The sequence below is a fragment of the Mizuhopecten yessoensis genome, unplaced genomic scaffold (assembly GCF_002113885.1).
Source record: "Mizuhopecten yessoensis strain PY_sf001 unplaced genomic scaffold, ASM211388v2 scaffold10635, whole genome shotgun sequence".
NCBI classification, from domain to species: domain Eukaryota; kingdom Metazoa; phylum Mollusca; class Bivalvia; order Pectinida; family Pectinidae; genus Mizuhopecten; species Mizuhopecten yessoensis.
The window spans coordinates 479,706-498,039 of record NW_018408645.1 but is presented as its reverse complement, the minus strand read 5'-3'; the positions used below and the strand labels follow the sequence as shown (position 1 = coordinate 498,039).

Here is an 18,334-nt window from a genome sequence, read left to right as displayed (position 1 = left end):
TTTGATTGATCTGAAAATAACAACACTTTGTCAAAGTATCAATGAAATCCCTTCAAAGGTATTGCAATTTAAGTTGAGAATATGAAATGTTAATGGACAAAAACAGGTGACCTAAAAAGTTTATCCCTGAGAGATGACGGATGAAACACCTTGCATCATGGCAGAAGCTCATTGGCACTCTGTACCAGGTGAGAGAATAAAAATGACAAAAACATTGGTGGACTTTCAACGATTTATTATCAGACTGTCACTAGAGACAGTTCTAGACAAAGAAAATATAAGAGTGGGTCTATGGATACATATGTAATAGTGTTTGTAATAATATTGTCGGTTCTACACCACTGTTATTAATTAGTATATGTTATAATCGTCGTAACACTAGGAACCAGACCAAAAAAAATCTATCACATAAGATGAGCATGAGAGACTATGATCTATGTTACCACTACAACAGTTTACAGGGAACGGACTGTGCATGAGGGACACCTTTATACAGGGGGTGGCGACCACATGGGGAATCCACCTGACGTCTCAAGTCCACAAAAAGATATTCTGACAATACTCTACAAGTGTTAACACTTACTGATGATGGCTGTTTAAAACAGAACATGATACAAACACCTGGTCAATACAAACTACTTCTCTAACAGTTGGAAATATTGGTGATATACGACCAAAAACCTGGATATCATGATAAGAGAACATTGATATTTATAGATTAAATCTAGTTGCAAGGACTGTCGCTTGAAAAAAGAATATTATTTCTTAGCTCAGGTCCTGCTTTACATATACATAAAGAGATTCTATACAGTGACACATGTTTACCAACATCTAATTAGGATTGAATCATTTAGTCGGATATAAAGGTGTGTTGTAATTAAGATCATCATGTCAGATATTACATGACGTCCATTGAAGTCTGGCGTTAGTAAAGTCAGGAGATGGTAATACCGTAGATAAAATCAGGTACCGGTAAGATCAGGTGACTGTTAGGTCAGATGTTGGTAAAGTCAGGTTTCAATGTACATTTATTTCCTTCACACCACGATGAATGTTTAAAAATCGCTTTCAATAACACTTTACCCAATAAACATGATACGAGATTCTATTTTAAAGGTTTAAGATATTGATATCTAAGATTGGAATGTTTTGTAAAGAACAGAAACAAAGATCTACAATGCACTGGTAGTTACATATAACACCTCGCTAACCACTCATGGTCCCTATATTTATAACATTACACCTCACTGACCACTCATGGTCCCTATACTTATAACATTACACCTCACTGACCACTCATGACCCCTATACTTATAACATTACACCTCGCTAACCACTAGTGGTCACTATACTTATAACATTACACCGCACTGACCACTCATGGTCCCTATACTTATAACATTACACCTCACTGACCAATGGCGGTCCCTATACTTATAACATTACACCTCACTGACCACTCATGACCCCTATACTTATAACATTACACCTCGCTAACCACTAGTGGTCACTATACTTATAACATTACACCTCACTGACCACTCATGGTCCCTATACTTATAACATTACACCTCGCTAACCACTCATGGTCCCTATACTTATAACATTACACCTCACCGACCACTCATGGTCCCTATACTTATAACATTACACCTCACTGACCACTAGTGGTCCCTATACTTATAACATTACACCTCACTGACCACTCATGGTCCCTATACTTATAATATTACACCTCACTGACCTCTCATGGTCCCTATACTTATACCACTCATTGGTTTCTATAACATTAAACTTAATCAGTGTTATAATACATATGAATAACATCAAGTATTACATAATGGAGGTTGATTGAAAAAATGTTATATTTTAAGTCAATATTGTGACCATTATATATTTACTAACAGGAGAAATGCCTATGTACACTTGATGAATTTAATGTTTTAACATGACTTAAAGATCAGAAGGAAAATCAAAGCCAAAGTTTACATTATGTGGGAAGTTTTGACAAAAAAAAAAAATGAACAAAAATCAGCTGTATTTGTCTGGGTCTTTTGATTAGACAAATTTCCTTTTGTAGGGTGAATTGGAATGGATGTGTTACATATTTGGAATGGAAATTATGTAATACAAGTTTTGTGAAAGAGTTTAGCTCTAAGAGTAATGGGTCAAGGTCATGATAATAATGTATAACCTCACAAGGTTTCCACAGAACCTTTTTCTGTTTAGGGAATGAATTCAAGGTTTGTATAATAAGGTATATCATAAAACAATGCAAGTTTCTAAAGAATGTATATTTTAATAAGGAATGAATTAAAGGTTTGTAAAATAAGTCGCATCTTAAACAATGTTTTGGAGTTCACTAGGGTAGGTAGTCCAGGTCATACACAGCACACAAATGTTGCCTGACGTGGTCTACACTTTGGAATGATTGTAAATAACTAGTCTCTTCAATAAGAATAGGTTAAATTATTAAAAGTAAAATAAAACAAAATATTTCACAACCTAATAAATCTATAGAGCTATAACAACAAAGGCAAGTAACAGGATTATATATAAATACCATGTGGATTTCAACACCATGTGTACAAGGAACACAATCAAGAGACATCTGTCTGTTACATGTCTGACAACCGAGATACATTTTGCTTTTGCCGTACATGTTTCACAACCAAGATAAATCTAGCACAGACATTTAAAACAATTGAGAGAGAAACAGCTCTTAGTTGTGATGAATAAATCCCTATGCTTTAATACTCATCAGAAGAAAATCTATCCAGATAAGAAAAATCAAGCATTAATTTCAACAGTAACACACATGAAATCGCATATTGATATTGCAGCAAAATGTCTTCCTCAAAGTGAACAATTGAGGCAAACTTGGCAGTTTATACACTGCTCTGACGAGACAGTGACTACTTACAGTGGATTTCAACATTGTCTATATCAGACAGGGGTACTTTATTGTCACAAATAACACGGATATATTGCACTTTTGTGGATATTACTTGCACTCTTTTCATGTTCTGCTATGAAACACATTCCCCATTGAATTTTGAGATTGTACTCTTTTTTTCGTTAACCTTCCCATCTCATACTAACTGTTGGATTAAGCTGCAATAAAGTCCTTCAATCATATATGACTATAGCAGGATTTCATTTATCCAAGCAGATTCTGTTTTTCTTTTAAATGAAACAGCTGAAAACTCTTTTCAACAAATACAACGTACAGTGTAGATATGGACTGAACTGTCCATTTTAAGAACGCATCTCAATGAACACAATTATATAGATTGTAGAAAGAAATATACAAAGAACAGTAACAAAATCAAGCAGTAAGAAAACTTAATTATCAATGATAATGTAAATGCATTTTTCTCGTGTCACAGACAAGTATTTGTCTGGTATATGTCATGATACTGAAGGCAGAACTCTCTCTGTTTCAGTTCAGATATTTAACATGTTCTGACAAAATCAGAGGATTTCATAAGATGAAAAATATGTTTTTGAATACAGTTTTCTGTCACAGTAGGTATTAATACATAATTCTCAAACACCTTGACAGAACTTCCAGCTTGCTGAAATAACAGCTCAATTCCTTATAAAGGAATTTACAAAAAAAAATTTTTAGATACAGTATTTATACAGTAAAACCTCTATATAATGACTCTCGTTTCCTTTCAAGGTCCCAATTTGCTTTCTTCAAAGAAACAATTCCTTAAATTCACATCTCTTTCAATATATTGCCAAAACCCTCATAAGGTTTTACTGTATAATTATGTAATCTGTTGGTTAATAATGAAGATTTTTAACAGCTGAGAAAAGAAGGAAGTCTGATCCTTTGGCATGTAGGTGGTTTATATGCACAATACATTATAATCGAAAAACAAAAATGAATGGAATGCATGAGAGAAAAATATACAAGGATGAATGTTAGCAATATTACATGAAATCTAAAGTGATTTGTCTAATTTGTCAGCACAACTGGGATGCACAATGATACATCTATGGTATACTCAGCTAACCACATGTGGCTCTCTGATACACATATAACATCTACCTGGAACACACAGCGCCATCTACACAACTACATATATAATGTAGTATTTTCACCTCAGATCATCAATCTTCCTCCAGTGTGCCTTACATCCGGTGGGTCACTATGGCAACCACACAACACAGAGCTCTAAAGCTGTCAATAGACAAGAGATGTGCACGATTTCCACGTATGGTTACCTTGTCGACCGATACAAGATGGAAGCCACACCTCTTACAGTCATGGAAGGGGAGGTAATCAAGAATATGGGCAGGCCAGACCTCCAAGGGGAGATAATGCATGTTCCAAAAATGCAGTGACAATATACAACAAATTTCCTAAAAACTGTGGATATTCATCATTTTACACATTTACAGTTGAAATGTTGACAAAGGATCTTCACATGATCATATTGGGTATTCTTTAAAAGTGACAATTTATAATCCAAAAACCACTTCATTTTGGCAGATCAGGACTTTGTACAACTATTTGTGTCAATATTTCAAAGGTAGTCGTACCTGTTAACATCAGAATACCTATAGTAACTCTAAGTGTGGTATAACTGCTATACAGACTGGCCAGCTCCCATGTCTGATCTGAGCATGTTCCTCAAATCAATCTCTAGTCTAAGGGACCTAAGTCTCAGTACTGACAAACTTTGTAGTGCTGATTGACCAATAAGAATGACCAGTTCAAGTTACTAACATATCCCAGTACTAACTAGTCCTTAGCACAGTTCCAGGTACTGACAAATCTCTAGAACTGATCATTCCCCAGTACACCAGACCAGGAAAACAAGTGTAAATTACTGTCATCAGTACACTAGAACATTATCAAGTACTGAGGATAATTTCAGGACTGATCAGTACAGACCATAAGAACTGACCAGCTCTACTTTTGACCACTTCTTATACCTACCACAGGACTGACTGACCCCTGCGGTATCTGACATACCCATAAACTGAGCTAGCTCACAAGATTCTTTAACTACATGGGGCAGTTTTTCCACATGATGAGGGCAGAAATGTGCATGTGTCCAAAACATGAAATAACCACTATCACCTATTTTGTAAACATATCATGTGAGAAACAGATCGTACACATCACACAGTGTCCTCAGTTATCTGCCCCTGTCGGACACTTAACACTGACATCCTCCCTGTTGTGGGTTGGTATTCTCTGTCAGCCTCGTTCCTTTTGTCTGGCTGTTGATCAGGGATGGGTCAGAATCCAAACTTTCTGACATTTTGTCGCAAATGATATCTACCAATCTTTCAAATACAGCTTTCACGTTGATATTCTCTTTAGCTGATGTCTCGAAAAACTCCAGTCCTGAAAATAGCAGGCAAAAAAATACATCAAACAAACATTATTATTATTATTATTATTTATAGCAGAAAAATTAAAACATTTATTGCAGCAGTGAAAAGCTTTAAAACATATCCTCTACAAATATAGTCATACATGTGCAGCAAAATACAACACTTACCAAATGTATTACAAAAGTAAAACTAACATTTAACATTAGTATTTTACACAATGGCAGGATATCATGTTTCTATCCTTCATTAATCACCTCAGTATAACAGAGGCATTGATCAGTTTTCTCTATAGACTAATTATTGGCTTTATCTATGAATTAATTGATAACACAAAAGGAGCAAAAAGGAAAAACAGACTAGGAATGGCTACAACAGCAGCATTAGTCATAAATAATTAACAGAATAGTAACATAATTAGTCATAAATATTCATCTACAGAAAACAATACATATACAAAATAGACACAAGACAACATTTATAAGGATTACATTTCTCCATTAATCATCTGAAGCATTCAACAGCCCTGTCAGATTTAAATCAGCAGTATGAATAATGACTGCTAGCATTAAAACCTGGAAAGAAAATTCAATAGACAAAATTCCTGGTGCTGCAAATATGTGGCTTCAAGCTGTTCTAACTACATAGAGGGTCAACAAACAAACCTGGGACTGAAAAAACATGGATTCACACCATCCTACAAGTATCAGTCAACAGATATTCCTGGTGATGAAGACATGAGGCTCCACACCGTCCTAATGACAAGTTCCAGTCAACAGACATTTCTGGTGATAACACAAGGGGTTCCACACCACCCTAACTACATAGAGGGTCAACAAACAAACCTGGTGGTGAAGACATGAGGCTCCACACTATCCTAACTACGAGTACCAGTCAACAGACATTCCTGGTGATAACACAGAGGCTCCACACCATCCTAACGACAAGTACCAGTCAAAATATATTCCTTGTGGTGAAGACATGAAGCTCCACACTATCCTAACGTCAAGTACCAGTCAACAGACATTCCTGGTGATAACACAGAGGCTCCACACCGACCTAACGACAAGTACCAGTCAAAAGATAATCATGGTGGTGAAGACATGAGGCTCCACACTATCCTAACTACAAGTACCAGTCAACAGACATTCCTGGTGATAACACAGAGGCTCCACACCGACCTAACGACAAGTACCAGTCAAAAGATAATCATGGTGGGGAAGACATGAGGCTCCACACTATCCTAACTACAAGTACCAGTCAACAGACATTCCTGGTTATAACACAGAGGCTCCACACCGTCTTAACGACAAGTATCAGTCAACAGACATTCCTGGTAATAACACAGAGGCTCCACACCATCCTAACGACAAGTACCAGTCAACAGACATTTCTGGTGATAACACAGAGGCTCCACACCATCCCAACGACAAGTACCAGTCAAAAGATATTCCTGGTGATATAACAGAGGCTCCACACCATCATAACGACAAGTACCAGTCAAAAGATATTCATGGTGGTGAAAACATGACACTCTAAACCGTCTTAATGACAAGTACCAGTCAACAGTCATTCCTGGTGATAACACAGAGGCTCCACACCATCCTAACGACAAGTACCAGTCAACAGACATTTCTGGTAATAACACAGAGGCTCCACACCGTCTTAACGACAAGTATCAGTCAACAGACATTCCTGGTAATAACACAGAGGCTCCACACCATCCTAACGACAAGTACCAGTCAACAGACATTTCTGGTGATAACACAGAGGCTCCACACCGTCCTAACGACAAGTACCAGTCAACAGACATTACTGGTGATATAACAGAGGCTCCACACTATCCTAACGACAAGTACCAGTCAACAGACATTCCTGGTGATAACACAGAGGCTCCACACCGTCCTAACGACAATTACCAGTCAAAAGATATTCCTTGGGGTGAAGACATGAGGCTCCACACTATCCTAACGTCAAGTACCAGTCAACAGACATTCCTGGTGATAACACAGAGGCTCCACATCGACCTAACGACAAGTACCAGTCAACAGACATTGCTGGTGATAACACAGAGGCTCCAACCCGTCTTAACGACAAGTACCAGTCAACAGACATTGCTGGTGATATCACAGAGGCTCCACACTATCCTAACGACAAGTACCAGTCAACAGACATTACTGGTGATATAACAGAGGCTCCACACTATCCTAACGACAAGTACCAGTCAACAGAAATTCCTGGTGATAACACAGAGGCTCCACACCATCCTAACGACAAGTACCAGTCAAAAGATATTCATGGTGGTGAAAACATGACACTCTAAACCGTCTTACTGACAAGTACCAGTCAACAGACATTCCTGGTGATAACACAGAGGCTCCACACCATCCTAACGACAAGTACCAGTCAAAAGATATTCATGGTGGTGAAAACATGACACTCTAAACCGTCTTACTGACAAGTACCAGTCAACAGACATTCCTGGTGATAACACAGAGGCTCCACACCATCCTAACGACAAGTACCAGTCAAAAGATATTCATGGAGGTGATAACACAGAGGCTCCACACTATCCTAACGACAAGTACCAGTCAAAGATATTTATGGTGGTGATAACACAGAAGCTCCACACCATCCTAACGACAAGTACCAGTCAAAGATATTCATGGTGATGAAAACATGAGGCTCCACACCGTCCTAATGAGAAGTACTGGTCAGCAGATATTCATGGAGGTGATAACACAGAGGCTCCACACTATCCTAACGACAAGTACCAGTCAAAATATATTCCTTGTGGTGAAGACATGAAGCTCCACACTATCCTAACGACGAGTACCAGTCAAAGATATTTGTGGTGGTGATAACACAGAAGCTCCACACTATCCTAACGACTAGTACCAGTCAAAGATATTTATGGTGGTGATAACACAGAAGCTCCACACCATCCTTACGACAAGTACCAGTCAAAGATATTCATGGTGATGAAAACATGAGGCTGCACACCGTCCTAATGAGAAGTACTGGTCAGCAGACATTCCTGGTGGTGAACACATTAGGCTCTACACCATTCTTTCCTGGTGGTGAAAACATGAGACTCCACACCATCCTAACTGCTTGTACCAATCAACAAACATTAATGGTGCTGAAAACACCATCCTAACTATGGTAATGAAAACAAGAGGCCCAGAGGGCCTGCATCGCTTACCTAGATATCTAAGCAATCATGGCAAAATATTCTCCAAAAGAGATCCAAGGGAATATGCCAGACCCCAATTCCTATTCTTGTAGTATGTCTGTATTATATTTTTCCTGCCCAGCAATTTAATGTATGGTTATGGGGTGGGGATCTTAACTGTTTCCAAGCTGCGACTCAGAAACTAGATCACTAGGGTTGTGGCCAGACCCCAGGATCAATTCTAATATCATGACTGCATTCGTCTCTTTATGCCCAACAATTGTATATATAGTTTTGGGGTGGGGAAGTAATGACCCAGGGGTTAAGTCTCCAAGGATGGGGTAGTCCCCAAGGCCATCCTGGAAGCATATGTGCATTCATCTCATTATACTCAGCAATTGTATATGTAATAGAGTGGGGATCTCAACTGTTTCCAAGCTGTGACTAAGAAACTAGGTCCCTAGGGGTTCGGTCAGACCCCAGGGTCTATTCTAATACCATGACTACTTTTGTCTCTTTATGCCAAGCATTTGTATATTTAGTTCTGGGGTGGGGATCTCAACCGGTCAAATATGGTTGATATCCATCTCTTAGTTCCAGAGAAGAAGTCGCTTAAATCAATATAGCCCAATTTCCCCCTTTTGGCCCCGCCTCTCAGGTCACTGGGGGGCCAGACCCACGGTTTATCCAAATTGGTTCCCCTTCATCCAAGGATGCTTCAGACGAAATATGGAACAAGTCCTTTCATTCCTACAGAATAAGAAGGATTTTATAGAATTTGCTATGTTTCCCAATTGGGCCCGACCCCCCAGGCCCCTCAGGGGCCAAAACCCTGGTGTATACAAAATTGTTTCCACTTTGTCCAAGGATGCTTCATACTAAATATGGAAGAAATCCTTTCATTCTTACAGAAGAAGAAGGATTTTAAAGAATTTACTGCGTTCCCTATTGGGCCCCGCCCCTCAGGCCCCTTGGGGCCAGACCCACGGTTTATACAAAATTAGTTCCCCTTACCCTAAGGATGCTTCATACTAAATATGGAACAAATCCTTTCATTCCTACAGAATAAGAAGGATTTTAAAGAATTTGCTATGTGTTCCCTATTGGGCCCCGCCCCTCAGGCCCCTTGGGGCCAGACCTACGGTTTATACAAAATTAGTTCCCCTTACCCCAAGGATGCTTCAGATTGAATTTGGAACAAATCCTTTCATTCCTACTGAAGAAGAAGGATTTTAAAGAATTTGCTATATTTGTTACCCTTCCCCTAAGGATGCTTCTGAAATTTGGTAAAAATCTGCTCAGTCGTTTATGACTAGTAGCGATTTTTAGGAAAAGTTGACAGACGCCGGACGCCGCGCCATGGCATAAGCTCACTTGCCCTTCAGGCAGGTGAGCTAAAAAGAATGTAGATACACATGTATTGCAGTTTAGTTTTGAGGAATTTGTCAGTTGTGCCTTTTCTTAGCAAGAAAACATGTAAAATGAAGTAAACAGTTACAAAAAAGCAATCATGCTTCTACTACAGACTGGCTGACATTTCAGTTGCTATTCCCTGCACACACTTCACTCTCCAGCTTCAGCTAGTTCTATCACACAAATATCACCCTAGGCCCTAAACCAAAGTTTGTCCATGTAATTGAACTGAACTGTAAAAGAGCTATCTCCCCTGGTAACAAGACAGTATCAAGTTTAGCAAATACACAATGCCCTAGTATTTTATTCAGCAGAATTATAATACAAGGAATGGGACTGTATCACCTCAAAATCAACCCGGCAAAAAAAACCCACTCTTTAATCATTTTCCTGCAAAATAGCTGAAAACCTGAATTGATGCAGTTTTGTTAAAACAAAATCAATAGAAGATATCCCAGTGATAGACCGGCAGTTACATGTGACTAGTGGAAGGCAACACTAATACATTTGGTTAGTAGATAGATAGTGGAGTCTCTAGTCTAAACTAGTGACAGACCCTCTATAAACTACTAGGGCCAGATGCTGGAGAATAATGTAATATATTGTTTAATGGTAATTTGATGTTATGATATGATGGACATTAAAAAATGTAATATACTAATCAATGGCAGGCCAAAATTTGTCAGCACTATTAGCAGTAGAGTTATGGAAACCTGAATTCAGGAGTTGCTTCTTTCTTTTGGTTTATTGCTTAATCAATAAAAAGGTTGGTTATAAAAAGATCTGGGCCCGTATTCATGAAACCAACTTTCTGGTAACTCGCTTAGATCATGTCAAACGATAAAAAAGTCAAATGTAAACATTGAAAACAGTATTTGGCTATAAGTCTCTTCAAAAGATTTATCTATTGAATTATAACAAGAACAAGAAATTGGGCTTGAGGACAAAATCAATGCTTGAGCATGAGAACGGCTTTAAAAATACGGGCCCTGGTAATATATTGAGGGAGACAAATGAAAAACAGAAATTTGAACCCTGAAATCTATTGGTGGAAACTTCTGTTTGGCTAATTTGTGCTTAACATCCTAACATCGGCGGTCATTTCAGGACATGCCAGGTTTTGGTGGTGGAGGAAACCAGAGTACCTAGAGAAAACCCACGAAGTGCAGCCAGGTCCTGGTGATTGCCCCAATGTAGGCCTTAATCCTGCAACACAGTGGTGAAGGCCTACTGATCGTAGATGGTCAGACGCAATAACCCCTCTACCATCATGGCCCCTTGGTGAAAGGTGAGATGGAAAATGAAAGTGACATTATACAGTCTTTATTGAGATAACACATTCCTGAAGTCCATAAACTGCTCTCTTGTTGCAGAGGTTTTTATATTAGGAATTGTTAGTTGTTAGCATGAAAACAACTCCAAAGGGGAGTTTTAAATAGGTCTCTAAACACAGGTGGTCCCTTAACTGAGACATTATCCCTTAGCAGGTGATCATGATCTCTTTATAGTGGAGGTATCTTAACAGAGACGATTTCTTAACAGAAGAGGTGGTCTCTCAACAGAGCTGATCTCATAGCAGAGACGATTTCTTAACAGAAGAGGTGGCCTCTCAACAGAGCTGATCTCATAGCAGAGACGATTTCTTAGCAGAAGAGGTGGTCTCTCAACAGAGCGGATCTCATAACAGAGACGATTTCTTAACAGAAGAGGTGGTCTCTCAACCTGGTGGTCCCTTGACAGTGGTGATATCTCATCAGTGTTGATCCGTTAACAGAGGTGGTCCCTTACCAGTGGTAATATATCATCAGTGGTGGTCATTAACAAAGGTGGTCCCTTAACAGAAGTGATCTCTCAACCTAGTGGTCTCTTACCAGTGGTGATATCTCATCAGAGGTGGTTCCTAAACAGAGGTCATATCTCAACAGTGGTGTTCCATTAACAGAGGTGGTCCCTAAACAGAGGTTATATATTAACAGTTGTGGTCCACTAACAGAGGTGGTCCCTAAACAGAGGTTATATATCAACAGTTGTGGTTCATTAGCAGAGGTGTTCCCTAAACAGAAGTTATTTCTAAACAGTGGTGGTCCATTAACAGACATGGTTCCTAAAAAGAGGTCATAGATCATCATTGGTATTCCATTCACAGAGGTGGCCCCTAAACAGAGGTTATTTCTCAACAGTGTTGTTCCTTAAACAGAGGTGTTGCCTTAACAGAGGTGTTGCCTTAACAGAGGTGGTCCATTACCAGAGGTGGCCCCTTAACAGAGGTGTTGCCTTAACAGAGGTGTTGCCTTAACAGAGGTGTTCCCCTAACAGAGGTTATATCTCAACAGAGGTGGTCCATTATCAGAGGTGGTTCCTAAACAGAGGTTATTTCTCAACAGTGGTGCTCCATAAACAGAGGTGTTCCCCTGACAGTGGTGTTCCCTTAACAGAGGTGTTGCCTTAACAGAGGTGTTCCCCTAGCAGAGGTGGTATCTTAACTGAAGCGGTTTCTCAAACAAGTTTGACAGTGTTGAGATTTTACCATAGGAATAATAATAGGCTGAGCTTTCTGCAAGTTTTGACAGGTTACCATCATCACTGCTGATCAATATTAGCCATCAACTTGGCCAAATTTTTATTCTGATGAATCTTTTGATGCCACAATTAAATAGTTGGTGCTGTCATTATTGAATCATTATGGTAATGTATAGCTCTACTCAGCTCTAGATTCAGTGGGCGTTCACAGCTTGGTTATCAGTGACAAATGACCAGGTCAGCAGCACAAACATAAATCATCCCACATTTAATACATTTTTCATCCTTGTTATCTTTTTTCTCTACCACATTTTTCGGTAACTTTCCAGGGCATTTTTTGTAATGGATCACTATTATGAAAAAATATTTTTGCATCAAATTTAATTACATATAATGGACAAAAATATATAAAATGCTTCTTTTTGTGAACTTATTCAGTATTTTTTGGCTCAGATTGACAAATCAGCATTAGATAACTTTGTACAGTATACTAAACAATGGGTAAGGGAATACTAAAAACTTTGTCAGATAAAGTAGACAAAGGTTTCTTATAAACTGATACTCTAAAATCTGCCATTAGTCAGTATTCAATCTTTAAACCTCTATACTTTTAACAGAGGATTTTGTTAAAAATTAAAATGATATGTTACATATGTATCATGTCTTCAACTAACCCGTCCCTTTATAGTAGCTAAGGAATTTATGATTCTTATATCTGTTTCAACATTCAACATAAGACTGCATCAAATGTTTGCAACACTAGTAATTTTAAAGTTAAGATATACAAATAAAATGAAATGACGTTTGATAACAGCCTTGCTTATTAATTGACAGAATGGAGAGCTACCTGGATACTGATGTAAAAACATCCAGGACTCAAGTGGCTACAGTGGCTGATTGATTCTATTCCGAGTATGTACACTAAACTGCTGTTCGCCTTTTGAGATGCTCCCCACATACAACCATCCAATCTGGACATCACCAGAGGTAAATCAATTTGAGACAAAACTAATTATGATAATGGTTATAGATCCTGGCCTACAAGCCTTTCCCAGCACTACAGCCTAGTCAGGCATTGATCTCAATAGTTTAATGGTAGTTCCAGCTATGCTTAGGTTTTGCCTTTCCCTCTACCATTCCTCATCGAACTCAGGGATATAATATTTTAAGTTAAGTGCTATCATCTGGGGACAATAGTTAAAGGGGATCTCGTCAAAAATTGAGACAAGTGAATTTGTAAGGATAGTACAGTAGCTTTGCTTTTGAGCATTAAGCCTGTACAGAAATGTTCGTATTTTTCGGTACATTAGCTTCAAAGCCTGCAGCCAGAACATACAGGTTTCTCCAAACTGAAAATTGATCGAACGAACATCTGTAAAATTAGCCTTCTCAAAGAAATCTCCTGGTTTCCTGTTTTTAAAAAAGGCACAGCAAAATTTAAATCAATATTTCAGCTGCCTTGTTTTTTTGCCTGCAAGAAACATGCACTGTCAGCAATGTTTTTACATGGAGTTTTGAGAAGGGGTAATGAAGATGAGGTACAAGGAGTTTTGACATGAGACAAGAATTTTAAGATGAAACACTTGGAATTTCAAGAAGATATACTCAGGGAGTCTTTAGACAAGATACTGGGAGATTTTAGACGAGACCCTTGGAGTTTTTAGATAAAATACAGTGAGTTTTGAGATAGTTTATAAAATTCAGACAACTTATGTTTCGTAGACAAACCTAACACATGGAATTGATTGACTAGCAATTGGCACTATTATTATAAATAGATGTTACACAATCCTTTTATTTTATAAGTGGTTGAGTATGACCTTTAACCATTAACTTTGACCTTGAATGATGATCACCAAAATTTAACATGGGTGACATCACATCACAATGTGACAACAATAACATGAAGCAAAATCAACAAGCAAATTCGTGGAATTTATATCCCCCGCTTGCAGGACATTCGTAGGTAAACATTATTAAGGTTAGGTTTAAACATGTGAGTATCGTGCTGTTGAGACATAATGTATAGCTTGAAACTTGAAGAAAAAACCAAATCACATCGGTTGGCAAACTTAGCATGAGTCGGATATGCATACAGAATTTGGTTGAAATATCTGCACAATATTTACAGCAATTATCACACGAAAACCAAAGAGTGCCTGAGATGGGTCAAAAGACAGAGGAACACAAACATTGTTATGAAGTTTGAAGGAATATGGCTAATATTTGCTAGACTTAATAATATCAAGCGGAAACTGTAGATAATGATGTTTTCGTTAATCAAGGGGCCAAAATTCCGCCAAATGGAGTCCGATTAAAGTGGTTGTCATACTTGGAAGAGCCCTTAAAGCATTCCACCCTGAAAGTGGTCAACGAGCTATGCCAAGCCCTTAAAGCATTTAACCCTGTTACTAAGTTTGAAGAAAATTGGTTAACATTGGCTTAAGTTATTGCACGGAAACGAAGCGTGACAGACAGACAGCGGGGGATAAAAAAACAAGAACATTCGATGCGAAGCAGAAACTGTGACACATTTATGTGGCTTCTGAGCTAATTCTGGTGATTGGAATGAGAGAAATATACTTTTCCATGCCATGCAGTCGTGTAGGATAGGGAAATTCCAATGGAGGATTTCCAAATTTGGTAGAACCCAATGCTTGTTGCAAGCCTGGGCATGGAAGAATCAAATATTAAACAGATATGGCAGAGCAATCTCTGGCTTTCTATTGGAGTTGAATGAATAGAAACTGAATCAGCATTTAAAGCAAGGGCCAGAAAACCAGCTATTGGCTTTACTTGAGACCAGCTAAACTGTATATGCACACCAAATTTGGCTGAAATCACTTTTGGGGAAGTTATTAAAGGGAAACCAATTAACCAATCAGAAGAGGGTAGCCTCATTAATCATGCATAAATATGCACAATTCCAATTGGCAATCAAACTCAGCCTAAGACTTGCCAGTATAAATGGCATATGACATTTGGTTGAACTTTAACCTTTTTTCAGAGATTTAATTGGAAAGAAATTAACCAATCAGATATCTATCGTCTCATTCATTTCGCCCAAATTCAAACTTAGCCTGACACTAGCCAATATATTCAAGGGTTCATGAGATATCTTGTAAACAAACTTTTTATTTCAAAAGGATTCAGAGTTATCTTCAACCTTGACCAATAACCACAAAAATCTTTTTTACTTATAGCAAATAGACGTACGGACAAAGTGATAACTGTATATGTACCCCACGCCCTCTTCAACTAAGAATGAGGTCAAATAAAGTTTTAAGGTAAATGATTTAGTCTAAAGCAATATTACTTGTTATTAATTAAGAGTATATTTTTCAGTCTATGCATGGGTTCCTTCATTTGCCTAGAAGATCTATGGTTTAACGGCAATCAGCTGATTTGAATGGTGATACATTTAGGTTTAAATGTAGATGATAAGGTTAGTTTTCTTTGGTAAGGAATTTACTATTGAAACTAGCAAAACATCAACTTATATAAGAATGAATTTTAGAATTTTAGAACAATCAGCTGAATGTAGTATGATTTCCTAATACTACAAACATACATAGTTCGGGATATTTGCAACTTCTGAAATTAGGGACAACCAAAACTGCATGTCTGTGATAACTGATCCTGAGTTGGTCCAGTCAACATATGCTATCCACGGCTATGGGGTAATGTCTAGAAAGGTTTACAACATTTTCAACAATAGTATTAGGGAATTTAGTTCTAGATATATAAACATGGAAATAGCTACTTGATGCCTTATCACATTACTCGTCTTGCCATCAGCTCCATAATCCGTGTCTCAAGATAAATGCTCACTTTAATCCACCTGTATATAAGGACTGATACCATTTGTACAGGATGACAAGTTGCTTTGGATCATTCCACGTCTACTCAATCCATTGTACAGAAATGCACTGATTAAAAGGGGGATAGGACAACATATATTTTGTTAACCAAAATCCCCTAGCAGGTAGTTATATTTTCTGGTATAGGATACAGATCAATGCTTCTCACTTAACATTTAAAGAGAAGTGAATAACAGATTTATGTTATTTTATCCCATTTGCTCAGATCCCCACCTGGAGGTTGAACAGTGAGTACTTCAGAGAATATTAGCATGCTAGTAATACTACACAAAGACATGCACTAAAGATTACAATGTGTTTTTTGTTTAGAAAAAATAAAGATCATCTTTAGAACTCTGCCGCAGATTCTCACAACACACATGACTTAACAACAGAAAGTGACAGGAAAGCCTACAATCTCTGCCATCTAGTGGTGACCTGGGTACACCTACAGATTGCCACCTGGTGGTGAACTTAGTCACAAAGCAATCTACAGAATGCCACCTGGTGGTGAACTTTGTCACAAAGCAATCTACAGATTGCCACCTGGTGGTGAACTTTGTCACAAAGCAATATATAGATTGCCACCTGGTGGTGAACTTTGTCACAAAGCAATCTACAGATTGCCACCTGGTGGTGAACTTTGTCACAAAAGCAATTCACAGCACTATCTGTTGGTGACCAAAGGAACACACTGATTGTAAGTCTACAAATCCCCAGGATGGTACAGAGTACCCAGGGAAGGTCATTGTGTGCAGAGATGATGTACCTATTTGGTCGGCCAGCTGCTTGCCCCTCTCCGTGGAAACGACCCTCTCATCCTCAAGGTCACACTTGTTGCCCACTAAAACTATCTGTGCATTATCCCATGAGTATGTCTTGATCTGAGTACACCTGCAATGTAACAATAGGGCATTGTTCAAAGGGAGATAACTGACAGGAGTCCAATATATGTCCCATCCACTCTGGGTCAATGCACTCAGGTCATCATCTTAATGTTGTCAGCTGAAAAAAAATCCTGTCTAAAAGAAAAATGATTATTGGTGCAGGCAAGCTATAAAACATGCATTCCAAAGACACCACTACTTGTTAAAAGCTTTTTGTGCCTGGCCTAACTGCCATACCCAACTCATACAGCTCCAAACCATTAGAGAAAGCTCCCATAAAAACGCACACAAATTAGTCAAATAGGTTCTTGTCACATCCTTCATGAACTATCTAATGTAGACAATAAATCAATTTTTGGTTTCCTGAAAAATAATCGAACATGATACCTTATCCTTCAAAGAATTTTTCTATGAAAAATAAACTTTGAAATTGTTAGTTCGATTACGTGACAAGCACCTATTGTAAAGGGAAAACATGTTTAAATATGAAAAAAATCAATCATGGGAAAGGAAAACAAAACACTTTAAGCACTAGATCAATGGTTCATCATAAAGTGGAATCAGTCATGGCTGAATACCCTTATGAATTATTCCACATTGTGACGTTGGTACACACGCATTGGTCTCTCATTATTTCTAAGAAAATCAATGACAATACCTGCAGCCATGTTTCTAGTGACGGATGGTTGCTTTGATGTCATTACGCCTTTTCTCCTTTACATATGGTCAATTTTTACCCTTTTCCATGATTGTAATGGTAAAATAAGTTGAACACCTTATGAGGTTTACATCTAATGGGTACTACTCCAGAAAAAGGGAAAGCAAACACACAAACAAATGGGAAGCTTGCTAGCATCTATCACGTACACAGTTTCAAGAGCACTTGGAATTTTGAAATTTTCTTAATGTTTATCTGAATACCTTAGTAGCATGGAAGTGTGACAAAATTGTTGATTTATTGAAGCAATGTTACAGACTTTTACTCAGCAGATACAAAAATTAATCTATGGATGTAAAATCTCAGAGTTCCAATCATGGAACATTATTCGTTGCTTTACTGAACAATCAAAACCTATCACCAACATTTAGATGTCAACTTTATTTGTGCGTCTCTAGAAACAAGT

The 18,334-nt window shown here is 38.1% G+C and overlaps 1 protein-coding gene across 7 annotated transcripts in view; it reads right to left on the bottom strand.

Moving 5' to 3' along the window:
* Positions 1-218: 218 nt before the first annotated feature.
* LOC110461523 (ras-related protein Rab-3-like) overlaps positions 219-18,334 on the bottom strand; it is an 80,723-nt gene continuing 62,607 nt past the window's right edge. For 5 of the 7 annotated variants that reach the window (XM_021515014.1, XM_021515013.1, XM_021515015.1 and 2 more), the window contains exons 4-5: positions 17,093-17,217; positions 219-5,368 (exon numbers count right to left, since the gene is read on the bottom strand). In XM_021515014.1, the coding sequence (XP_021370689.1) occupies positions 5,178-5,368; positions 17,093-17,217 (316 nt within the window). In that variant the 3' untranslated portion in view covers positions 219-5,177. The remainder of the gene's footprint in view (positions 5,369-17,092; positions 17,218-18,334) is intronic. The other 2 variants (XR_002464145.1, XM_021515012.1) reach the window with 2 other exon arrangements.